Source organism: Talpa europaea, assembly GCF_964194135.1.
Source record: "Talpa europaea genome assembly, chromosome: 1".
Taxonomy (NCBI): Eukaryota; Metazoa; Chordata; class Mammalia; order Eulipotyphla; family Talpidae; genus Talpa; species Talpa europaea.
The window spans coordinates 19,835,099-19,861,640 of record NC_140073.1 but is presented as its reverse complement, the minus strand read 5'-3'; the positions used below and the strand labels follow the sequence as shown (position 1 = coordinate 19,861,640).

The window sequence follows — 26,542 nt, the reverse complement described above, 5'->3', positions numbered from 1 at the left end:
GTAGGGTAAATGTATTAAGTCAGGCTTTTCTCCACCCTCCTGCCACTGGCCTCTGCAGCTGCCACCTGAGGTCTTGCCTTCTTCCTAGGTTGTGTGGACACGCAAGGTCAAGGGGCATGGGCTTGGGGTATCTGTGCCCTTGATTATGGACACCTGGGCCCAAAGAGCGCAGGTGTGCACATGTATAAATGTGCACACCTGGGCCCAGATGGGTGGAGAAAAGGGCAGCATCACTTTGAGGTGAGGTTGGGAGACTACACAAGTCTGAGAGGGAGATTGCCAGAGAGAGACCAGAGCAAGCGCAAAGGTTCAAGGGGGACTAGGAGGCGTGTTGCCTGCCTGCCTCCCAGCCCTCCTGCCTGGCCAGTGCCTGCCTCCTTGCCTGCCAACTTTAAAGGCCTGTAAAATCCACTGAGGGACCCCAACTCTTATCTTTCTGCCCAGATCAACTGAATGTGCCTGGCTTGGGATGGTTCCACTGCACAATGATAATGAAATGATGACTCCTGTTGGGACTTAATCCTCTCTTGCTCTCAACGAATGCTTTATGTTTTATTCCCAGATGCCCACTGGCATCCCGACATACTGGTCTGGGCCTTGGAAGCAAATCTGAGCTGCCTGTGAGTAAGAAGCCATTCCCAACTTTCCCTGTTTCCTGTCTCTTGTCTTCCCAGGCTCCTGTTCTGCTCCAGCGACCCCCGTCTGCTGGGTCTGGGAGTTACTACCCCCTTTGCCCTTCCACCAGGACAAAGGCCTGCCCAACCAGGAATGGGGCAGAGTGAAAGCCTCTCCCTATTCTTCCCCAGACAACTGTCTCTTTGGGAATGGAAAACACCAGGCTGAGGCCTCAAACTGAAGACAAAGCATCCCTGTTGACTGAATGTTCTGCTGCTATTGAATAGGTTATGTGGCTCCTCTGAGAGCAGCCAGGAAACCAAAGACAAAAGACTAAAGGTCAGATTTTCTATCGTCCTCAGGCTTCTGGCCGGAGGGTGTGAAATGTAAACCTCCTCTGCACCATCAGCATCTGCGAAGTCCCCAGTCCTAGAAAGGCAGAGCGGGCGCCTCCCGGAGGCCTTCCTTTTGAGTCTCCCTCCCTCTCTTCACTTCTGTGCTGCAGACCAAGGAGGTGGCCTGGGTGGGTGGGGTCTGTGTGCCCTGGCCCACCCGCAGAATCATCACCATCTCAGCCTCATCTGGAAGAGGAGGGACGCAGGGGGTTGCCACCATCTCTGGGGGGCAGCTCTGAGAACAAAGCGGTGTGTTTGAACCACAGTGGCCCTTCAGGCTGTGGACTGTGGGGCACTCAGAAAATGCTACAGGGGCAGCTTCAGAAGTGGAAAGAACAGAGGCCTGGCGCCAGACAGGCCTGGGATTGAATGAATGACCCCTATCCCCCCTGTGAATGTGCGGAGATTAATTTAAATAGTCAGCAGCGCCTACCTTGATGGATTCCACAGGACTGGGGACTAGTGTGAGGCAAGCAAGATACTTGCCTTGGGCACAAAATTTAAGGAGATGCCAGAAAGCTCAGTAACCAATGTAAATGATATTTTAATGCAATATTTTTAAACAACTAAACTTAATGCAAAAAAAAAAAAATCCCGGGGAACAAAAATCTTGCAGTTTTCAACAAAAGCAGAGCTGGTTCAATAAATGCTTGTAAACATGAGCAGCCTTTGTGAGGTGCTCCCAGGGCCTGCTAAGGCTCTTCAAGAACAACAGGCTGGTTTGTGCTACCTGCTACAGTGGTTAGATAGGTGGGTGGGAGTGGGGAGGTCCCACAAACAGGGTCTGAGTCCTGCCTTCACTGTTTACCAGCTTTGAGATCTTGGACATATTACTTCACCACTGACCCTCAGTTTCCTCACATGTGCATGAAACAGAATGATGCCATCTCCACCAAAGGATCATTGGCATGCAGGACACCTGGCTTACATAGTGGTTGTCAGGGTGGCATCATTTAACAAACAGCCCAATTCCCTTGGCTCGGCTGAGGATAAAACACTGGCATTTTGTGCTCCTGCATGCCACTCTGCAAGCTCTCCAGATAAGCTGCGTCTGCCCGGCTCTTGTTCATCAAACACGCAGCTGGTCTGGGAGCTGCCTGCCTGGAGCTGCCTCTACCGCTGTTCCTGCTGCCATCTGGATCTCAGAGGGTGCACCAAGAGGGGGCAGGAGGCAGCGTGCAGAAGCAGGAACAACTGAGGCGGGCGTCCTGGGCTGCAATCTGTTGTTGCATACTTGTTGGAGGCACATGGTTTTCAGCAGGGAACAACTTAACCAGCCACTATCTGCCTTCCTTACGATGTAAGGAGCCTAGAGTTTTGGCCCACTTTTGACTGCTGAGCAGTTTTTTTTTTTAAGGTTTATTTATTCATGCATACAAAAACTGGGGTACAGGCCAGAGGTGTGGGGGTGGGGGGGCTAGAGGATTCACCAGAGACAGAATGGGGAGCAGAACAGGCAGACTGACTGAAATACATTGCTGAGGGGAGCAGCAAGTGAGACAGGACAGGTCTGCTGCGTCCTGTGGGTCACCTCCCTGGCTGGGGATTGAACTCATGCTGCAATACCTGCAGATTGTTTCATAGTGCTGACGGTTAACCCTTGTGCTCACAGGGAGGCCCCCCTGAGCAGTTCTGATGGCCAACTTGTCCAGTTTGAGGAGCACTCAGGGTGCAGGACTCCAACAGGACAAAGAAGAGAATTTCCTTTTTGGGTACTCCTTTTACTACTGAGCTCGCCTACTAACACACAAGTTTTTGCTTGCACCAAAGACTTGATATTTGTGATATCAGATGCAGGAAGAAAGGCTCTCAGCAGGTGGCCTGAGTTGGTGACAGTGTTCCTCTGGTCATGTAATAAGCTGCAGCTTCTCCACGAGGTACCAGCGGGGCACTGGAGGAGGAGAGATAGAGCATGAGCAGAGTGCAGGGTCTCAAACTTCAACACATATCGGGGTCACCCCCAGGACCCATTAAAACAAAGAGTTTCTGATTCAGTAGATCTGGGCTGAGGCCCAAGAAGGTGCATATCCAATAAGTTCCCAGGGAATGAGGATCCTCAGGGGTTGGTAGCAAACTTTGAGAACCACCGACATGAGTGGTTATAGGCAGTGGGGTCAGGCTGCCTGGGTTTGAGTTAAACCCAACTCAGCTGCCCATTGGCTGTGGGACCTTGACAAGCCACTCTCCCTGCGAATTCGTTTCCTCATCTGACAAGAAGCATGAGAATGCTAATAGCTACCTCCTGGGTTTCCTGAGAGCCAAGCAAATGGGAGCGCAAAGCAGCGCCCAGCATGTAGGAGGCACTTCATATGCATTAGCTGTCAGGATCTGGAACATCTAAGCATTTTGCAATGAGCAATACTAAATGTGTGCGTTTATAAATAAGAAACGATGAGTAAGAAAAGGTCGCTGTGTATTTTTGCAGATTTGAATGTTTGCATATGATTTTAAGGACTCACAGACCCCTGAGAGCTTATTCTGCTTAACACCTCTGGTTTACTAGATGACAGTCACAACGGCTTTTGAGGCTCTGCTGTGTTACATGAAGTGTGGCAGGTAATTCATATATTAAATCACTTGATTCAATCCCCACCGTCTTCATAAAGCAGTTATCATCACCATCATTCTATTTTACAGACAAAATAATTGAGGCTCAGAAAACTTCCCGAGGGTGTGTTGAAGTCGGGATCTATACCTGGGCCTGTCAGCCTGTGTGTCTTACTGCCTCTTCCCTTCCTGGCAATTACTGTGTCATCACTTTACCTAGAAGAACACATATTTAGCAACAGCTAAGTACTCAGCCCTCTAGGGCAGTAATGAAAGGTTTCTCTTGACCTCAAACAAGGTAGATCCAATGGAGGCATCAACAGGTACATATACATATGCGAAACAGTACAGAATTACCGGCCAGAGGATGGGCTTGGCAGCAGTATATGAGGTTTTCTTGATAATCATTTGCTCTTCACATTTCCAGCCTCCCTTGCAGGTGGATTAGAGTCACATGACTGGACTCCAGCCAATGAATGGGTGTGCGTGTGATGTAAGTTACTTCCAAGACTGACATAAAAAAGTCACATTATCATTCTTTCTCTTGCCTTATAGCAGTGATTTCAGAAGCCACATATTCCAGGTGGTTAGCTCAAGATGGAGGAGGAACATCCAAGTGATAGCAGGTTGATTCAGGAGGGGAAAATTACCCTCTGTGGGTTAAACCATGGAGAGTCACTGAAACATGATATCTAGTAATGGGATAGGTGTTGTGTTCTGGGAGTATTTGTAAGTCCTGATGCCACATCAGTAGAAGGCCCTAATCTAGACATAGTAAGTCAAGCTATATAGGGAAGGCCCGGGGAGTCCTTATTTTTAATAAGGAGATATTGAGAATAGGCCAGTTTGGGGGAGCCTGGGGCTGTGGTCTGCTATATCCTTCAGAAAAAGTCCTACAACAGAAGCACCATCATGTGACCTTCTAGAAAGCAAGTTTGGGGCTGGTGCCTGGGCTGAAATCCTGCTTCCATCTCCTGCTAGCTATGTAACTTTTTTTTTTTGTTTTTTAAATAGGGTAATTATCTCCCTCATTTTATTTTATTTTTTTTAATAATAAATTTTATTTTTATATTTCCCATAAAATTGCAACCCTCCCCTCCCGCCCCCCACCCCCCAAAAAGTGTCTCTGGTTCATAGTTTTTTGTTGATTTTGATTTTCACTTTCTTATAGTTATTCATTTTCCTGGTCCCTTATTTAAGTTTTCTAGATTCCTGCTATGAGTGAGACCATCCGGTATTTTTCTTTTTCTTTCTGGCTTATTTTGCTCAGCATGATCCCTTCTAGCTCCATCCATGTTGCTGCAAATTGCATGTGTTTATCTTTTTTGATTGCTGAGTAATATTCCATGGTATATATGTACCACATCTTCTTGATCCAGTCATCTATTTTTGGGCATTTGGGCTGTTTCCAAAGCTTAGCTATTGTAAACAGTGCTGCTATAAACACAGGGGTGCAGGTGTTCTTTGGAATTGATGTTTCTGTGTCCTTTGGGTAAATACCTAGGAGTGGAATTGCTGGATCATATGGAAGCTCTATGTTTAGTAGGTCCAGAAATCTCCACACGTAGCTATGTAACTTTTGGGCCATTTGAGGATCTACTTTATAGAACTGTTGTAATGATTAAATCTATTAGTTATCTATTACTACCTAACAAGCTACCTCAAAAGTTAGTGGCAGGGAACATCAATAACTATTTATTATCTCTCCCAGTTTTTACACGACAGGAAGTCAGGGGATTTCCAGTGGGCAGGGCCAGCTCAGAATCTCTCATGAGGGTGCAGTCAGCTCTTGGTTGGTGCTGCCTCGTCTGCAGGCTCATGTGGGGACTTCATGCATTCCACTCCCATCCTATACTCTCTTAGTCACACAGGTCAGCCCGAATTCCACATAGGAGGGGACTAAATAAGGAGTGTCTGGAGACAGGGACCTCTGGGGGCCATCTGCATAAACATTTCCAGTAATACCTGAAATTCTTCAAAGGATGCCAGACCTGTAATTAGCATGCATTAAACATTAGCTATTTTTATTGCTAATGGAATAATCGATAAACTAGCTGGGAGCTCCAGCTCCTCCACCATCTTGGAACTCTTCAGTCATTCCTCAACAGCTCCCCTGAGCTGTGTGCATGTCTGTGTGACTGTTGTGCTAGGCTGTGTGCTGGGCACTTGTCTCCAGAAGGCAGGATTCCCATCTGGGTACCTGGGTAGCCCTGGTATAGAAATACTACCGTGAAATGCTGGGAGCCAAGGAAGAAGAAGATGACTAATAATGAATTCTTATATGGGGGTGTCACATTTAACAAGACTTGTTCATGTTGATTATCTTGCTTCAGTGACAAGTGCTGGGGTGGTAAAGCACACGAAGTCTGGAGTGAGACTGCCTGGAACAAATCCAGTTCTCATTTTACTCGCTCTGTGACCTTGGACAAGTTACTTAACTTTCCTGGATCCCAGTTTTCCCATCTGTTACAAATAGGGATAATAATAGCTCTTACTCTACAAAGTTGTGTGAATTTAATATTCTAAGCATTGAAAATGCTCAGAATAGGGTCTGGCTGATAGCAAAGTTTCAAAAATACAAGCTATTGGGCCTCCTTGGTGGTGCAAGGGTTGGGATGCTGCCTATGGGGCAATCTGCAGCCACTGCAGTGTGAGTTCGATTCCCGGCCAGCGAGGGAGGAACACACCTGGTGCAGCAGACCTCTCCTGGCTCGCCCCCTGCTCCCCTCAGCAGTGCGCTTCGGTCAATCTGCCTGTTCTGTTCCCCACTCTGTCTCTGGTGAATCCTTTTCCACACTCCCCACCTCTGGCCTGTACCCCAGTTCTTGTATGCATAGGTAAATAAATCTTTAAAAAAAAAACAAAAACAAGCTATTATTCTTCCTTCCAAGTCATCCTAGGGAGGAGGTCAAGGGCAAGATAAAAAGACAAGGAATTGGGGGCCTCCCTGGTGGTGCAGGGGTTAAAGTCTGAGCTCTATCAAGCTATCACCAACCACTGCAGCCTGAGTTCTATCCCTGGCCAGCGGGCTAACCCACATGGCGCAGCAGACCTCTCCTGTCTCTCCTGCTGCTCCCCTCAGCAGTGTATTTCAGTCAGTCTGCCCGTTCTGTTCCCCACACTGTCTCTGGTGAATTCTCTTGCTCCCTGCACCTCTGACCTACACGCCAGATCTTATATGCACTAACAAATAAAAATAAATCGTTAAGAGACAAGGAAGTAAAGAAATGTGTGAGCTGCTCAGACCCCCTCCTCCTCATCCCTAACTCCTCAATAATTCCAAGGCAAAACTGGTGTTCATAAGAGACTTGCCTTCAGGACTTGCCCCCAGAATCCCAGACTTTATTAGGAGTGGAAACCACGGGGAAAGCTTCACTGGGAGTGTCTGGGATGGCAGGAGTCGGGGCTGGGCGTCCTCAGAGGCACGGGCCCCCTACTTCTATGATGGGGTTCTGGTAGCTGGTTCCCCTCCTTCCATATTTTCTAGCTTTCTGTCCCTTTGTTAGTTCCTTTTGTTTATTTCAGATTGTAACAGGGTGGTCCCGGGAGATGGGGCATTTCCAAGATCCCTGCTGAGCTTCACCCTTCCTTGAGTGGGGCAGGGAACTTGGAAACGCCCCATCTCCTGGAACCACCCTGTTACAAGACTAGTTCAGGGGTTCCTGAGCACATCTTACCTTCCTTTGATGACTGAGAACAAGGAAGGCAGGGCTGGACTGAGGGGCCTGGCCATGGGGCAGTTGGAGGGGGCTGGGCTAGGAGCAGTTATAGGAAATCAAAGGAAAATTCCACACTGGGGAGAGAGGAGCCCATCAGCTCCAATTTGTGAATGTTGGTTCTATGTTTCAGAATCCAAAACCATGAGGCCACTGGACCTCCCACCTAATGAAAGTGCTTGCTGAAAGGTTCCTAGATTGTGATCAAGATACAGATCCTGTGGGGCTCTCCAGAGAAAGGAGTTCAGTTCTAGAAGGTGGGCTCTCCTTAGTGAAAATGACAAGGAAGGGTCATGCTCTCCTGGATCTTGCCTTCTAGTGGGAGGAGACAGACCACACCCAAGGAGAACATCTCAGCAAATGTGCTAAGGACCAAGAAGCCAGTGTGGAAGGTGTCTGAGGGGTACTTTGGACTGGGTTTGAAACAGGGTGCTCCCCAGGAAAAGGGGAGTTTCCATTTCTTTACTTCCTTGTCTCTTAAAGATTTATTTTTATTTGTTTGTGCATACAAGATCTGGGGTGTAGGCCAGAGGTGCAGGGGGCAAGAGCATTCACCAGAGACAGAATGGGGAACAGAACAGAACAGTTTCCTCCACCCAAGGGCGGGTGGAGCTGAGCAGGGATAAGAAAAAGCTGGAGAGAAGACTGAAAGGGAAGGAAGCAGGATGGAAAGCCAAAAGGTAAGCTGAAGAAGGCACAAGGAGCAGAGCGACACTTGAAGAAGCTGCGCTTGCTTCTTGGTCCTGGACTGGTTGGAACAGATGTGGGTGGGAGACCCGTGGGGAAGTTAACCATGGCAGCTTTTATCTTGATTTTGATTTTGCTCTTTTCCACCCAGACTTGTCTGCTTCTGACCCTTTTCTATGGGTCCCTGCTGGAAGGTGCTTTAGTCCTGTGGCAGGCTTTTGGGCCTTGCTCTGGGCCAATCCTGATTGACAGGACATTTACCCACGAGGGGACAGGTAACTTTGGGCGCTTCATTTGGAAACTATATTCTTTGGCTTTTCCGTATTATACACTAATTGTATTAAAGTTCCTTTCCATTAAATGTCTTATATGTTTTGTCTTGATGTGGCAGATGGCAGAACCTATTTAGAGCGGGCAAGTTTTGGGGCTCTAGGTTGCCCTTCTCCCTGCCCTGTAGCAGCTTGTATAGGGTAAATGAGTTAAATTTTAAATTTTAATTTTTTAAATGAGGCTTTTTACACCCTCCTGCCATTAGCCTCTTTGGCTGACTCCACCTTGCACGCAGACCTGTAATCACGGACACCTGGGTCCAGAGAGTATGGGGCATGCGCAGATGTAAATGGGGGACACCTGTGCCGAGGGGCGAGTGGCTATAAGGGCAGCGTCACTCTGAGGCATGACTACAAGAGAGAGGAGACAGCCAGAGACATGCTGGAAGAGAAATCTGGTCCATCTCCTGATTCAGCATTAGAGGCCTGTAAGTATCTACTGAAGACTCCAGAATTCTCTTTTCGACTGCAAGAGCTGATGATGAACCTACAGGGCTTGGGGGGTTGCATGACACCCCTGAAGGGCTTGGTAAAGATAGTTTGGTAAAGAATGGATTTTAGTGGACAAAATAGAATGGGGAAGCCTCTTAGGGGGACTGTAAGAGTCCCATAAAAGGGGTCCTTAACCCGAGCTTGTGCAGACAGTGGAACTGCAGGAAGTGGGCAGGCTGGAGCTGTGTGCGGCTCTGTGTAGGGTAAGTGAAAAATTATCAGGCTTTTCCCGCACTCCTGCCATTAACATTAATGATGGATTCCTGCAGTCCCACACGCACGCCTGATGGCAGGCACCTGGAGCAGGGTGTGGGCATGCATAAGTGGGCACATCTGGGCTGAGCCCGGGCTTATAAGGGTGGTGTCACAGGGACACCAGTAGAAAAGAGTGGAAAGAATAGCAGTGGTGGAAGCAGCAGAGACAGTGGAGACACCACCAGAGAACACCAGTGGGCCCAGAAAGAGTGAAGATTCACCAGGGGGGCCCCTGCCTTGTAAAAAGCTCAATAAAAGCCTGAAAAGCCACCGGGGTCTCCAGGACTCTCCTTTGCCTGTCTGCCCGGATCATAGAGATCCTGCTTCTGAGCCTTCCTGCCCCTGAACTCTGGGACCAGGAGAACATGCTGAGCAGGTGGGGCTGAGGGAAGGACAAGCCAGGCGCCAGAGGGGGCTGGGGCCGCGGAGTGGGAGAGATTCCATCATGGGCCCTCATACCTCTGATATTTTTGATCTTGGGATTGTATTCCCAATTTAAAAATTTAAGTAAAATGAACCTGACACTAAAATGAAAACATTTTTCATCACTGAGATCCCAAAGGCCAAAGGCAGGACAGTAAATGCCAAGGCCCCACCCCATGTTGTTTGCCAAGACAGGGCTTGGAAAGGAGGCACTGAACATGTTTTGAGGATTGAAAGATCAAAACCCACCTTAAGAGTGTAGCAGAGTTGGAAGGATTATATCCAGGAGATTGGAAATGAAGAAAATTTATTTGGAGGGAGATGCTGGTGGGTTGCGGGTCCCCTCTGCTCCCCAGGGATGGATGAAGATGCTCCTCTTTCCCTCTGCCCCAATCCTAGGCACTTCAGAAGGTTTTTTACACCTTGACCAGGGGGCCTGGAGCCTCAGCCTCAGAGGTGGTGTGGACATATATTCTGTGCAGGCCTGTGCTGGAGTCCGGGGACATCGTGTTGAACAAGAAAGACAAGTTTCATCTAATCACGGTATGGCCCAGTCAGGTGACCATAAGTTAAACAAGGACATGTATCCATTCATTCAATTAATAAGACTCTGTATTGGGGAGTGGGAAAGAAATGAACAGGATGCTGTAGTTGAGAAGAAAAGGAGGAATCTTCTTTAGAGAGAATAACCTGGGAAAGTCTCTCTAAGGAAGTGACTTTCTATTGTAGCTGAGCCTTAGCGATGAGATGAGAAGCTGGTCTCATGAAAAGGAGGGAAAGTGTTCCTGGCAGGGTGGGTGTGGGGGAGCCCCAAGTGCCAAGGCCCTGCAGCAGGAAACTGCTTGCAGGCCCCTTGGAAGTGTCGGAAGGCTGATGCGAAAGGAGTGTTGAAGGCAGGAACATGAGGTCAGGAGGCTGAGGTCAGCAGATGTCATCATGCTCTAGAGGGCACAGAGGAGTGAGGTGCTCGGAAATAAGTTGGTGCAGAGATGGAGAGAAATGAACCGATGGAACTTTATTTGGGAGCCAGAAACAAGAGAACTTGCTGGTGGATTGACAGGGGTGAGGATGGGGCAACATCAGGGAGACGGAGGAGGCAGTGATGTCTTGCACTTTGCTGGCTGGAGCTGTTCCTGCTGAGATGCAGAAGACCGGGAAGGGGTGGTTCCAGTTTGGAGGATAAAACAAGAACAAATTTACTTTATGGGAGCATTGTGAAGGCTGGACTTGGGGAAAGACAAGCCCAGGACAGGGAGCCCAGTTAGGGGCCGGTCCAGTATTCCAGGTGACAGGTTACCATGAGGGTGACCTCGGGCACTACAAGGAGGATGGTAGGAAAATCGATGTTGCTGCCAACAGAGCAAAGAGAGGAGTTTTCCGCCTCTTTAAATGCCATGAATTTCTGCCTGCGAGGTGACTGAGCAGGCCAATCAGGAAAGAGTTCTTTCTGGAGAACACTGAAGTGAAACCACCATTTGGAGAGGAGTGGAGGAGACGGATGTGGAAAATGGGGTCAGGAGGGAGACCAGGCGGAGGCTGCAGCAGAGTGCGTCTTCTGCAGGCGGCTGCTCCACATGGGACAGGGAGCACTGGCTGTGCAACATCTGTGCCCGAGAGATGGGCATCCTGGGAAACAGACGGCCGGGCAGCCACACCAGTGCCCCTTGGCTAACCAGGGGCTGCACTGGGAAAACAGTGACAACCCTACAGCCAGGGTGACTTTTGTGCAAGGTTTAGGACAGAGCATTCAGAGAGGGTCCAGGCACAGCAGGCACTGGGATTTCCCCCTCAATGTTGCTAATACCTCGCCCTTGAGCTGGGTTCCCAGCTGCACCGACTGAGACAATCTCTCTCCTCCTTGACCCCCTCCCTCCACCTACCCCCCTCTAGCAGAATCCCTTCCAGTCTCTGAAATTAGCCAAGCCAGCAGGGAAGGAGGTTGGCCTGGCAGCAGTGGGAGAGAAAGAGGTATACCCCTTTATAGGCAAAAGGCAGTGGCTGGGGGACAAGGAGTGGCCAGTCAGTCAACCCTAAAACCTGTTAGACCATTTATTCATACATTCACTCACTCACTCACTCACTCATTCATGCCTGTATTTATTCAACAAACACTCGCCAAGCATGTACAATGGCAGGCAGCAGAAGCTGCGGACAATACAGCAAGCAACTCAGTCTTTGTCATCAAGAAAAGGCAGGTCAAGAACTGGTCGATGTTGACCATAAATCCTCTGGCTCTTTCTTCCTCACCCTGTCCCCTGCTTCGCTTCTTCCTAGTCAGAGCTGTTCAGAATCACCACCCCAGGCCCATCTCTCTGGTCCCTGAACTCACACTGTTTATTGTGCCTTCTTTAATCTTGTTTCATGAGACTAAAAACGTAGGCCGAAATCAAGTTATAAAGAGCACCGAATGACATTTCTCAGTTTGGCCTTTCATTCTGAGGACATAGAGAAGATATTTAAGCATTAAAGGCAAGAGAGTGGCATTAGATTTCCATTTAAAAAAACACCTGCAGCCACAATGGGGAGGATGGGGCCGAGAGAAGGATGAGAAGCCTGGAGGCAAGGAAGCCATTTAGGAGGCCTTTGGAATAAACCAGGAGAGAGAAGACAAGGGCCCTCGCCACCCCACCCCTACCCATCACAACCAGCCTACTCTCAGAGGAGAACTGAATAGTCTCCTGGCCTGCAGGAGGGTTTGCCCCAGCAGAGGTGTCTGTGCTGTTTGAAGTTGGACTGGACAGCTTCTGTGTTGTCAGGAAAAATCAACTTAATTGCTTTTTTAAAGCAATGAAGAAACTGAGAGTTGGCTCCAAGCCAACCTGAATTTGAACACTCACTCCCATCTTGGTCACTCAGGACGATAAAGCCTGTGGGCTGGGAACTGGACTTTCGGTTCCATGAACAAAACCTTCTTCAGAAGAGTTGAGGCCCACCAGCACTGGGATTTCTGGGGTAGCAGCAATGAGGAGACAGTGGGTATTTCTGTGACTGGGTCTTGAGCACAGGCACGAATGGGCTCCCTGGTGGACCTGCCATGCCCCTCTCTTCCTCCTCCTTCGTGTTTACTACCCTGAGACTAAGGGAGAGAGTCCTATAAATGAAGGGGCCTGGATCTGCAGGCTTCTCAGTAAGTGTCTCTTCTTGCCAGGGTTCTAGGAGAAGCCTGCCCACACCCACACCCTCCCCACTCCTTCCTGGTCTTTGTTTCCATCCTAGGCCAGGGTGGGACCATAAGGAGAGCAACTGCGCCATCTGCTGGGCCTGGTTCGCAAGTACCTACTGCACCCTTCTGCAGTGGATTTTGGGCATATGAAGAGTCCTGGCTCACCAAAGAAGTCTCACGAGTGACAAGTGACCTCTGTAGGAGTGACCCTGGAAAGAGAACCTCATTTCTTCAGGTGGCAGGAAGCTTTCATGCTATTGTTAGTCTAGGTGTTGGGGGTACAGTGGTAAACAGTAGGATGGGGGTGGGTGGAAGGCAAAATATAGACTAGTAAAAGGCTGTGTGGTAAGAGAAATGAGTTGACTTCCAGGGCCCCTGTTAGATACTGCTGGATCTGGAAGGATGAACAGGAGTTCGTAAGGTAAAGAAAGACATTCCAGAAAGAGTGCACAGCAAGGCCTAGAAGTGTGTGCTCAGGCTCAGGGGTGCCCCCTCCTTTGCTGCCTCCTCCTCCAGTTGAAGAGAACGCATGACCTTCACCCTGCAGGTCCCTAACCTCTGCGGCAGAAGATTCTTAGTCTCCCCCCAGAGCTCCCAGCTGCTCCTCCTCTTACCCAAGCAAAATTACCGTGGCCAGGAGACTTCTGTGAGCAGACATCCCCACACTCATAGACCCCAGTGAGTCAAGGCCAGAAAGCATGGCAGCAAGAGGGGAGAAGGGTCCTAGTTGCCACGGATACCACTGCAGGTGTTTGAATGAAATCACCTGGGGTGTAAGAGGGATACTGCTGAGAGATTTAGCAAGAGGAATTCAAGTCAACTTGAATTCCATCACTCTGCCTTTCTAATCAATTTGATATAAATTCAACCATCATTTACTAATACAGATCAAATGACCTCTGTGAGCTTGTGGAAGGTAAGACCCAAATGAAGAGTTACTGGGCCTCCCCAGTGGCGCAGCGGTTGAGCGCTGGGCTGTGAAGCTGCCCGCAGCCTCTGCAGTGCCGGTTCGATCCCTGGCCACTGGCGAGAGTCCCACATGGTGCGACAGACCTGTCCTGCTGCGTCTGCTGCTCCCCTCAGCAGTGTATTTTGTCAGTCTGCCTGTTCTCCCTGCTCTGGCTCTGGTGAATTCCCTCACCCTCCTGCGCTTCTGACTGTACCCAGTGCTTGTATAAATAAATAAATAAATCTTAAAAAAAAAAAATGAGTTACTGTTGTGGGCAGCCTACTGTGTGCTCAGCGTTGTGAGCTACTACAGAGACCAAGGTGAAGAGGCGTCTCTCCACCCTTAAGAGGCACCCTATCTCCTCACCACCACCACCACCACCACACACCCACCCACACAGACATTCTGTTCTCTTCCTCCAAGAAGTTTGTTCCCAGGAAAGCAACTGATAAATTAAGCCACGCTGAGCTGTACTCAGCCAAGTAGGTGTTTATGACTGGGTCTGTCAATTGTCTCTCTCTAGTTTCTCTTTTATACTACGAGACTTACTCCCCGGCCCTGCAAATTTTGGCTAGACATGTGACTGGCCAGTCAGAAATTGTATTTTCCAATCTACCTTGTACCTAAGTTGTACCATGTGATTGTAGCCAGCTGGAGATGAGTGGAAATGGATGACTCGTGTTTTTTTTCTTCTTCCTCCTTCCCCAGGGGCTGGGATGCAGGCTTAGAATATAATGGTGAGCAGGCCCTGCTCACAGGGATGAAGGCAACAGTTGGTAGTTGGGGAAGCGACAAGGTAGAAGGAACCTGGGTCTCTGGAGCAGAAGCATCCAGTCTCTTAAACCTTCTATCAGCCCAAACTTCTTTATGAGAAACAAAATAAACCATGGAAAATTGGAATTTTGTTAAAGCAGGCTCAAATTAATATCCTACTACTATGACTCACTTCTAGAAGTTGAATAAGCCAATGAACAGCCTGGAGGAGGACCTTTATCAGATTCCTGTCACCCCCCAGCACATCTATAACAATGACCCCAGTACCCTCTGATACTCCAAAGTGTTTCTCAATTCATTGATCATTCAGTGGACTAGGCAGACTTTTATTTCACCATGGTCTGTCTCAGGTCACATGGCTGTTGATACCAACAGCCAAGAAAATGGCAGGAGGGCCAGATGTTTGGGCCCGTCCCACTAGCTGGTTCTCCACACAGTGGGTGCCCCATGCAACAGTCATTCATCTAGTTCTGTGGTCTGGCATTTACCAGTTTCCAGGAAGTAAGTCCAGGGTACAAGAGGCTCTCCACTATTTTGTTCAATAAGCTGAGATGCTATCAGAAGTGAGAGAGGGCTTTTATTTTTAAAAATATTTTCATCTAGCAATCGTTGACTACTTGGCATTTTAGAAGTTTTTCAGTAGCTGAACATTCACGAGAACTGTCATTGTTGACTTCCAGATATTGACAATTCCTATACTGTCTTTTACCTGCACAATGTTGACTTTCATACAACTTCTCTCTTGCTCTCCTTTCTGTGCTTTGTCACTTTAACAACTGTCCTAATAGTATTTTCTGGTTGGTGCCAGGGAACCCTAATCTCCATGGAGAACCAGTCTTCTGTTGAGGAAATGTCAAGAGCTCTTAAAGGTAAGTCTGAGGAGCTAACTTTGTGTTAACCCTGAATTCTTGGGAAAGCCTCCAGAGTGGGCTTCTCTGCCTCACCTCTAAGTGGAGGGAACAACTTGGGCAACAACTTGCAATACTAGCGAGCAAGGTCTGGAATGGCTGGGGGATAAAACTTCCTGGGCTATCAGACTGGGCAACTTAACATACTATCCTGGTGTTCATTTCCTACAGAAAGGAATCAGAGCTTTCATCAGCTTCGCAAAGGGTTAAGAACTGCCATTTTAGCATAAAGGAGCTCGGATATCAGAAAGTGGCAAAGCTTGGAATTTGCTTTTCTCGACTTTCTCCTATCTCACTAGGCAAACAGAAGCAAGTTCTCACATCTCTACTTCAGCTCCAAGATTTTCCAAAGGAAGCTGAAGCCACAGAGCTTCACATCCTTTGCAGAGTCCTGTGTGGGAGGGAGAAAGCGAGAGAAATCTGGGCCCACGTCCTAATGAGGCCATTTACCAGCAGGTGACTTAACCTGCACGAGTTGATTTCCTTGTTGATAATGACACTTATGGTTACACCAACCCTCCTATAGTGGATGAAGCAATGAATGCAGAGAGCTTCCTACCTTCCTTAATAATCAAAGCTGACATTAGCAAGTCCTTCCCATTTCCCATAACATCGCTAAGTGCTTTGAGGTACATTGTACCATTTAATCTTCACAAAAATCCTATAGAATAGATACTATTATTATCCCCATTTAATTAAAAAAAAAAAACAGGTGGGAGAGAATTGATGCTTAACAATCCAGCACCTACCACTGGAAACAGAGCGGGTTCCCAACTCTGGCTGCCTGGCTCAAGAGCCCATTCTCTGAACCTGGGGTTCTACTTCCTCTACTTATACCCCAACCCCTCTGCACACACCACCTCAGAAGCTGCTAAGACAAAGCATCCAGAGAATAAGCTCTGGGCTGTTGCTACTGGGGTGATCTGGATCGGGGAGGTGAAGTGTCTTCACAGAGTCCTTGTGACTTTTCAGGCATGTGACAGAGATGAACTGGTTGGTTAAACTCTGAGCCTTGTTTTCACCATCACTCTGGTGACAGCTACACAGACTGTTAAGCTGGCTGTCTTTTGCTCTTCATGACAGACAAACACATGGAAGGTGGCAAGAGTCATATGCCTGGTTTAAGGTTATCCATGGTCAGGGGCTTAGAGAGTTGTGCTGCTCAGGCCACAACTCAGGTTAAAGACAGAAGCTCAAGAAGTGTGACCAGAATTATGAAGGTTTTAGAACTGTTATTTATTTCCAATCACTCCTGTTTACTTTACTCTGGGCTGCCCTGTGTCCAGGAAGGCCCCCCCGTTTCACGAAGTAGGGAATCAGCACCCATTTCAGACTTCCTACACTGACTGGGAGGTACAGCAGGGCTGAGAGAGCTGAGAGAAGGCCATGGACTTAGGGCTGGGGTGGGCCGCAATCTCAGGCCCTGCTCTGTGGGTCTGCCTGGCTTCTCTGCCAGAGAAGCAGAAGCTGTTGGCATCACCCACCTGATTCCCTCCATGGTTCCAGGGCTGGAAATGAACTAATTAGAGCTGATGCTGGAAAGGAACTTATTAGACATGCTCCACAATTTGGGCCTGGATTTTCCAATCAGCCATGCAGAGGCAGCTGACAAAGCAAATGCTCCCTCACCCAGCCTCAGCGGTAATTAAATTGCACACAGGGGCCTTTCAAAGATGGAGGTTCTGATTGCAGACTTTAGAAAGAGAAAAAAAAACGGGCCAGGAGAACAGCGTGGGGGCATGGCATCTTCCTCCCAGTCCAACTGCACCTTCAGGGGGCGCTGCCCGCTGGCCCCAACCATGCCATCTGCTGTTGGCTGCAGCTGCTGCAAGGGCAGCTGGGGTTGGGAGGCCCCCCCATCGCTGCCAAGCTTCAGACAGGCAGCACGCTGGGGTCACTTGTTGGCCACGGCAGAAAGCTGGTCTCGGATGCGGCCCAGCCCATCTAACATGGTGTCCAGCGTTTCCTTACTCAGCTCCACGGTGACTGCTGACACAGAGGGTTTGTCCCCGCACAGACAGGGGTCCTCCTGGATCTGAAAGGAGAACATGGCCACAAAATCAAATCTGCCCTTCTTCCTATTTACTGCCTGGACTTGCGAGTTTGACTGTTCTTAGGCCTCCAAGTAGGCCTAGGCCTGGAGTTACTTAGTGATGGGGAGAGCAGGTGTCCCAGAGCCCTGGCCAGCTTCTGTCTGCAGGGAGTGACCAGTGGGTATCAAGCCATGGTTCATACACTCCTCTGACACCCTAACTCAGCCTCCCTGAGGGCAAACATTACCAAGGAGGCTCTTTGAAATGTGAAGGCTCACCCTGCTGTTGTAGCTGAACTCCCCTCAGTGTACACAGTCACCTTTAGGTAGCAGCAAATTATGTTTAAAATGTGTCTTTTGTGTTTGTCTTATTGACAAACATCTACTTTGACATGTTTTACAGTGTCCCTGGCATGGTTGTGCACGTATACATTATAAATACATACTGCACTTGGGGATTCTAATATTCTCTGTGAGGGTAGAGATTCCCAAGCTTTGGACCCGTCTTCCATGGCCCTCAGGGTGCCCCTTCTTTCTTCCTGAGGAACGTGACAGCAACCTACCTTCATCTGGAGCAGGCAGGTGGGGACGGCCATGCGGCTGATGCTATCTGAGGAGGTTTTGATGTCCACTCTCCAATCCAGATCCACCAGGCGTGGCAGGGAGACTGTGGAGGAGACCGTTCAGCTCCCAGCTTGTGCCCCCATGTTCACCAAGCCTGCACCCCCTGATGGGAAGCTCTGAGATCTCTACCGCTATAATGCATTGACAACCCCCGCCCCCAAACAAGTCTCTGAGTGAGACAGACCTCCCCCAACTCCCTGACTGGGCCCCTCACAAGCCTCACCACTGCTGCGTGCCCCTGCACTGAGTCCTTATTCATGGGGCCGGGGGCAGCATCTCCCAGCTTCTGCCAGAACACCCAGCCCTCCAGATGTGAGGACAGAATGAGAAATGACACAGGTAGAGAAGAAGGGGCCATGGCCTGTGTCTCAGGAAAAGTGTAGCTTCCACACTAGCGGGAAGAGCTTTCATTTGAGAGACAAGGAGAAGTGGCTTGTCTACGGGTTCTATCACTTGATTAAATTCTGGGTCTGCTTCCACATTTGTAAAATGGGAATGGTCTCAGCCTAGCTCCTAGGCCTTTGGGGGGACCAATGGAGTTAATGCAGGCAGAGGTCTACGGCACTGGCACTGGCTCAGAATAAGTTTAGTGATCATTTATTAAACACCTATGTTTATTCAACCTTTCAAACTCATCTCAAAGAGGGTTTACTTTTTTCTGATTGAAAATTATTTTCAGTCTTTCACTTTCTGCTTTGGATATTTCTGGTGGTTTTTTTTAACAACTATATTATATTCAGTTTATAATCAGAAAAAAAATTACAAGGTGAAATTAACAAGACAAACACAATGCACACTGTGGATTTGTGCTAGGATCGCTCACCTTGGCTTCTGGTTAAATACTCCAGTCCTAGCAGGTTTAGAGCTGGGCTTGGCAAGGAGGGGTGAAGGGGAAGAGGCACATTTCGTGGTACTTACTCTGATTTGCTTGGGCTTCTGTTCTCCAGGAAGATCTGTTGAAGAGGGAAATATGCGGGAAAAGTAATGGGAAAGCATGAGAATTAGAGACTTCAGATAATGGGGGAAGCCCTGGGCCTCTACCCCATCTGTGATTTTTAACTCTGTAGTTACCTCCTGACAGGAAAGGACCACATAACTGCTTCCCTCCAAGAAGCAGTTTTTTGGATGCATTTATTAAGTTTAGTTATGTTACAGGCCACATGTTTCCTATTAGCTTTTCTGTTAGTTAGCATTAGTTTTCTGAGCTAATTGATTCCACTTAAATTGGATATGTCTAAAAGGATTTGCCAATTGGGAAATGGAGAATTCACAAAAGAAATGCAAAGGTTAATAAACATTTGACATCACCAGTATTAAAGACATATCATTTGAAATGAGGTACCATTTGCCATTTGTGAAACTGGGAAAAAAAATTTTTTTCAATCCCTCAGTGCTGGTGAAGGCTTGGGGAGAGGAGCGCCATGTCCTATGGGGAGCAAACTGCCACCAAAGCTTTTTGATGGCCAACTTGATAAAGTCAAAGCCTTGATATGTCCAATGCTTTTAATCCAGTACAGAAATAATTAAGTATATGGGTAAAGTTTGCTCCATAAATTGGCCATTGAAGTGAAAACTGCCAACAGCCTAAATTCCAACACTAAGGAATTTCTTAATAAATAAAGTTATCCATGATATCTTCATGTAAAGGAATATATTTGGCCATTTAAAATGATATTGCAGGTAAATATTTATTGATCTGCAATACTTACTGATCTGATTAGTACTGTTAACTGAAAACAAGCAAGTTATAAAGTGGCATGATGCCTCTGTGTTAAAACAGAAACAAAATCATGAACCTCTCTCAATATGTGTAAATGGGAAAAATAAAAGGTTTTTCATAAGAAATGAATGCAGCTAACCCTGGGGTTTATGGTTTTCTCCTTTTTACTTTTCTGTGCTTTCTAACTTTTCAACAATGAATATATTATTTCTAGAACAAGATACAATTCAGAAGCATTACAAGGAACCCTCAAGACATAAGCACTTACACATGTTCCAGGATGATTTTGGTCAGGAGGTTTTTGAGGTTTTGGTGGAAGTTTTCAGGAAAGAGAGCCAGGATCGCCTCAGCGGAGGACAGGTCACGGAAGGTCACCAGCCTGGTGAGGCGGTGCAGAGCCTGGAGCAGCTGCAGGGCAGATGGGGGCAGCCAGGGAGTGAGGAGAAACGGTTCAGGGGCAGAGGTCAGAGGTCATGGCTCTACCCCACTACTGGGAAAAGGGAGTACCACACCCTGGCATGGCCATTCAAGGGCATCCCCTGGGTCCTGAGACCTCTGTCACAGATGCAGATGCCACATGCTTCTGTTTTCCATACCTGCCTGTTGCTTTAGAGGACAGGTGTAGCAGCTGACATAGGAAGCTGTCCACTTGCCAGACACTCTCTGCTTGCAAGCAAGGGCTACTAAATCCCCTTTCCTGCTGCAGAGACTCTGACCTTCAGTCAACATTCTAGCCTATTCCCCTGGTAACCTGACATAAGTGGAAAGTCAGTGTGTTTGTAGGCTGTGTTGCACTGGTCCCCTGCCTCTGGATGGGAGGGCTTCTAGACACCCTAGGACTCCACACCTTTGGGTTGTCCTAAGTATGGCAGCAGGCTCCTTGCCAGATCTTGAAACTGTGCTTATTGGATTGTTACCAGAGGTACTGGTTCCAGTGGAATTTAGGCCTGGAATCCAAGGTGGTAGGAGTGTCATGTCCTTGCCCCTAATCTGTCACCTGAGAGGGGACAAAGAGCTACAGTCCAGCTGTGTGGACTCTTGTGGAAGGAGCGCATGATACTACCCTACTAGGATACTGTGATCTACTCGATATCCTTCTAAGTGAATCTGTAGCCAAGTGTGGCCTATGGCTTCTTGTGGTATTACAATGATTGGCTAAACCTAGGACTTAATATTCTTTGCCCTGGGGCTTTCTCTGAAGCCATAGAAGGCTGCTTGGCTATAGAGGTACAACCTAGAGGTGAAGGGGGGAGAGCAAGGGATGCATGTCCCTGCCTCCCTGCTACCCAGGAGGACCTTCCTGGGGTGTGTTCTATATGGTTTCCTACAGGATCCCAGCAACTGCTCATTAAAATACCCATTTATTAACTTCCCTGCCTTGTTTGATATCCCCACTCCCTCCTTTGTGCTTTCTAGAATCATTTCCAAGTTATTTACCTGCACCTAAGTCTTGGCTTAGGGTCTGCTTTTGGGGAATGTAAATCAAGTCTCCAACACAATTCCATTATCCTCTACCTTTTACTGTTCTGTAGCTCACGTCAATGAGCAAAGCTCCAGATAGAAAAATAACATAGGCCCCCTTTGGATGAACTCCTGTTTTAGAAACATATTTGCCCTGGAAAGATAAGGCTGTGAGTGCTACATAATTTGAGTCACCTTGCTCTCCCTCTTGGTCACCATCTGAAATCAGCTGAGGTCCAGCACCACATCCTCCCAAATTATACTCCAGCCTCAGAGCTTCAGCCTGCAATCCCTGAAAATTCTGCACTAAGCTATTCAGTTGACAGTTTATCAGGATCAGCAAGCTACAGGCTGGGAAAGAAAATCACACAAAGGTTGGCTTTTATCCATACTGTCTACGTGACAAGTCTGAAAAGGAAATAGTCAAGAACTCATATTCTGGGTAGAGTTCTCCTAGCCAAGCCTCATTTATAAGGAAGTGAAGATTTAAAGACAATAGCTTTTTAAGTTCACTAACATTTAAAAAGCATCCATTTCAAATCTGCTATAATAGCAACAAACATTTCAGGCGTAAGACTTCCTTGGATGTAGCAGTGACAGAGAAGCCAAGAAAAAGACAAACGAGTTGAGAGCCCAGTGACCAAAGGTCATTTCTGACCACACTTACTTGCTCTGCCTCCTCCTGGGTCACAGACAGGCTGGAACATGTGATATCCAAGAGCTTTTTTGAGCCAAGGGCTGAACTGGAAAAGCTCTCTTGGCACAGTTGTCTGACAACATCTTTCGAGGAGGCCTATAAATTAATTCACAGATGGAAGCAAAAACTCAGATTCTGAAAAATATGTTTCAGAACACAAAATTTTCTCAATAATGGCATGATACCTTTGAGGTTCAAGATTTAAAGATGCATTAGACACTTCTAATTGGGGATTAGGTGTAGTTGATATACTTTTCCCTGTTTTTCCAGTTAAGCAAAACTAAAATTCCTGGACATGATATAGAAAACAAACATAAGATGACTCTAAAAGAGAGGACACACATCTGCTTTGGAACTCACAACCAAGACATGGCCTGGTGGTAAGTTCCCTGGGTTTTATTTTTGTTCATATATCCAAAACCTCCAGCTGAAAAAGAGGGCAACCCAGAATGTCAATGGGCGCAGGAAGAGAAAAAAAGCTGCCAACAAATATTTGCTCTGTCTAGCCAAAGGACCAAGAAAGAAGCAGACAGCAAGACAAAACTTTTTAGAAAAGAATGATCCTACTCCAGCCAAACACCACAGAAAGAACTGTGGCCCTGGCCACAGCCACGTCAGCAAAGGCTGAGTGGGGAGCTGACTTCCACCCTTGTGAGGCTATAACAAGGTGTCCCAATGCTCTTGCCAGATTAGTGTCCAAAAAGGTAAGATAGGGAGCTGGGACTTTATCCCTGCCATCAGTAACCTGTCCTACTGCATGTGGTATTAGTGGAGACTACATGAAGCCAGAACTCCCACCCACCCCTGCCCAGTAGTAACAAGGGGCTCTCACTCTGGGGTGTCAACAGAATCCAAGTGGGGAACCCAGACTTCACCTTCAACTGGTGGTAAGGAAGCACTCCCTCCCCCTACTTGCTGAGCAGTGACAGAGAAAGCCAGAAAAAGCAAAAGATGTAAATAAGATCCAGACTCTCAGCAAGTAATATAAAGATGTTTAGGTCTCAAATGAAAATCACTCATCATACCAAGAGCCAGAAAAATCTCAAACTGAATTAAAAAAGATAACCAATAGATGACAACACCAAGATGACAGATATTAACATTATCCGAAAAAAATATTTTAAAGCACTTAAAATGTTTCAATAGATAACTGAAAATATGCTTAATTATAAAAACAAAACATGGAAATTCTCAGCAAAGAAACAGGAAACATAAAGAACAAAACAAATTTTAGAACTGAAAAATACAATATCCAAAATAAAAAGTTCAGTAGATTGGTTCAATACCAGAATGGAAGGGATAGAGGAAAGAATCAATGAAATGGAGGACAGCACAAAAGAAATTACTCAATTTGAACAGAGGAAAGAGGCTGAAAATAATGGACAGACTATCAGGAACTGTGGGACTATAATATAAAATCTATCACTCAAGCTTTGGATTCCTGAAAGGATAGGACAAAAGATAGCAAGACTGAAAAAGTATTCAAACAATGGCTGAAAACTTTCTAAGTTTAGCTATAAATATAACATTGTACATTCAAGAAACTAAGTGAATGCAAACAGGTAAATCCAAGGAAATCTATGCAGAAACATCATTATTAAAGTTCTAAAAAGTAAACAACAAAAAAAAATCTTTAATGAGGGACAACCAATAACTTATCTGTAACAGATTTCATATCAGAAAACACAGAAGCAAGAAAAAGTATATTTTTCTTGCTAGGAGAAAAAGAAGTGTCAACCTGAAATCCAACATTCAGCAAAACTATCTTTCAGGAATTAAGAGAAAATCAAGATGCCTCAGATGAAGAGAAACTAATACAATCTGTCATATTTCCAAGCTTAAAAGACAGGCAAAAAGAACTTCTCTAAAGAGAAAGCAAACAATAAAAGAAGGAGCTCTGAAACTTCAGGAAAAAGACAGGACATGACATGCAAAATACAGGGTAAACATAGCTTTTCCTTCTTTTCAGTTTCAAGATTTTGTAGAGGAAATATCGAAAACAATTATATTAAAAAAAAGAAATGTGAACAGACATAAAGGGAGATAATCTGTTGAAACATTTATACTTCACTCTAGTGATATGATTACAGTGACAGACTGTGATAAATTTTGTGTATATATAAAGGAATAGCTAGAGCAGCCATTGGAAAGGCATTAAATAGAAATGCATTTTTTAAAACTATAGATAAATCTAAGTAGAATTCTAAAAATTATTCAAATAACCCACAGGTAGACCAGAAGCAGAAAAAGAAATGAGAGAACATAAAACAAAGCAAAAAATGGAATGTCAAATTTAAGGCCTAACATATTAATAATTACATATTGATAATTGGATAAAAATATGTCTGAATTAAATTCTCTTTAAATGTAATGATATAGACTGGTTTAAAAGTAAAATTATAGAAACAGATATAGCCTGCAAATTTTAAAGGAAACAATATTATCAGTTAAATCGCACAGTAAAGAAAATTACCAGGGACAGGGACAGAAACAGACAATATATAATGATAAAAGATTCTACTTGTTGAGATACTCTAAACATGCATGCAACCTAACAAGAGAGCAGCAAAATATGTGAAGCAAAAAACAAACAACTGAAAGGAAAGAGAAAAACCCATAAATATACAGGGAGACTTCAACATCCCTCTTTCAACAACTGATAAAACAACTTGACAAATATTCAATAAGGACACAGAAGTACTCAACAACAACACCATCAATCAATCTAATTGACATTTATGGAGCACTCTACTCAGAAACAGCAGAATATACATTCTTCATAAGTGCCCACTGAACATATACCAAGATAGATTATATTCTGGGTCATAAAATAAACCTCACTAAATTTAAAAGAACTGAAAGCACGTAAAGTGTGTTCTCAGTAATTACAGTGGAATCAAACTAGAAATCATAACATACATAATAAGAAAATATCTAAATACTTGGAAACTTAAACAAAACACTTGCAAATGATCAATAGAGTAAAGAGAAAGACCTAAGGAAATTTTAAGAAGTTACACTGAATGAGTGGAAATGAAAAAACAACATAAAAATTTGTGGGACAGAGCCACAGTGATGCTAAAAGGGAGATTTATAGCATTAATACATACATTAGAAAATTAAAGTCTCAAATCATTAAAGCCCCACCTCAAGAACCTAGAAAAAGAAGAGTATTATAAAACCAAAGGAAAAAGGAAGATTTTCCCCTGGAATAAATCCCACCTGATCATAGTGAATAATCTTTTTTATATATTGCTGAATTCTATTTGCTAATTATTTTATTTGAGATTTTTGCATGTGTTTTTATGAGGGATATTGGCTTGCAGTGGTAGTTGTTTTTGTACCATGATTTTGGTATCATGGTAACACTAGCTGTATGAAATGAACTGGGAAGTGTTCTTTCCTCTTCTGTTTTCTAGAAAAGATTGCGTAGAGTTAATTCTTTAAATGTTGTTTAGAATTCTCCAGTGAAAACATCTAGACCTGGAGATTTCGTTTTTGGAAATTTTAAAATTATGAATTCAATTTCCTTAATAGTTACAAGGCTGTTCAAATTGCCAATTTCATGTTGGGGGAGCTGTATTTAAAAAAAAAATTACTTTTATTTATGCATACAAAAACTAGGCTGCAGGCCGGAGATGGTGTGTGTGTATTCATCAGGGACAGAGTGGGGAGCAGAACAGGCAGATCCACTGAAGTACACTGCTGAGGGGAGCAGCAGGCAATACAGGAGAGGTCTGCCTTGCTGTGTGGGCTAACTCCCTGGCCGGGGATGGTACTTGTGCTGCAGTGGCTGCCCAGAGCTTCACTGTGCAGAGACTTTGCCCCTTGCGCCACCAGGGAGCTCCCAGTTGTATTTTTTTTTTAGGAATTGTTCCATTTTCTTACATTGTCAAATTTATGTGTAGAGTTGCTTGTATTCTCTTACTTTCCTTGATATCTGCAGGGTCTCTAGTGATATGCTCTGTTGCATTTCTGATATTGGTCATTTGTATCTCCTCTCTTCGTCAGTCATGCTGTTTGTCAGTGTTATTGATACTTTCAAAGCACTTGTAGGGGCCGTGGGATGAAATGGGGAAGTGGTAAAGCAAATGTAGGAACTACCACCCGAATGCCCCATCCCAAGAGTTAGTCCCAGAGACTATTAGTCTGGGGCACTGGTGCAGCGCATTCAAGTCTGTTATCTATTTATTACCCCACCATCCGGTATTTTGTTCCTGCTTTTAAAAAGCTCAGACAAGCTCAACGATCTGTCTAGTGTCACAGAGATGCAGTGGCAGAGCTGTTCGTCCAAATCGGTCTATTTATTCCCAATTCCTGATCCGCCCAAATGCCCAAGGACAAACGCTTGTTTCATTCTGTCCCCACCCCTCACATTTACCTTCAGCAGGCTCTGCAGCGCGGCAAAATTTTCTGCTGTCACAGCAGCCATCTTGTCCGAGTCATGTGACCACGACACGGGAGGAAGTAGGTCACGTGCCTCAGAGAGTAGCGAGGCATGCCGGGGGCTGTAGTCCTCAGGGAGGCGGGAGGTACCAGTTTGTGGCGCTGTGAAATGGGGTGCGACCAGGCAGCATGTGATGCTGGAGTGCTCAACCCGGAGTTGCTAGCACCTCGACATGGGGAAGACGAAGGCGCGGGAAAGGAAATTCACTATCCTCGTCTATTTATCAGGTCGGGGAAACTTTTTCCCTTGACCCACCTGGGTGGGCTGGCTGATTTGGGGAGTGCACCTGCGGGCTTGACAGGCTTCTC

General features: G+C 46.2%; 1 protein-coding gene across 2 annotated transcripts; it reads right to left on the bottom strand.

The window, feature by feature from the left end:
* Window positions 1-17,147: 17,147 nt before the first annotated feature.
* COMMD9 (COMM domain containing 9) lies at window positions 17,148-26,219 on the bottom strand (the record flags this gene model as incomplete). Of its 2 annotated transcripts, XM_084255815.1 has the most annotated exons (6): window positions 17,148-17,288; window positions 17,849-17,952; window positions 18,828-18,862; window positions 19,898-20,037; window positions 21,758-21,883; window positions 26,169-26,219. In XM_084255815.1, 6 exons carry the CDS (start codon window positions 26,217-26,219, stop codon window positions 17,148-17,150), a joined length of 597 nt encoding a protein of 198 aa, XP_084111941.1. The 2 variants fall into 2 exon arrangements, with proteins under 2 accessions (XP_084111941.1, XP_084111942.1); XM_084255816.1 differs by lacking the exon at window positions 21,758-21,883.
* Window positions 26,220-26,542: the final 323 nt, after the last annotated feature.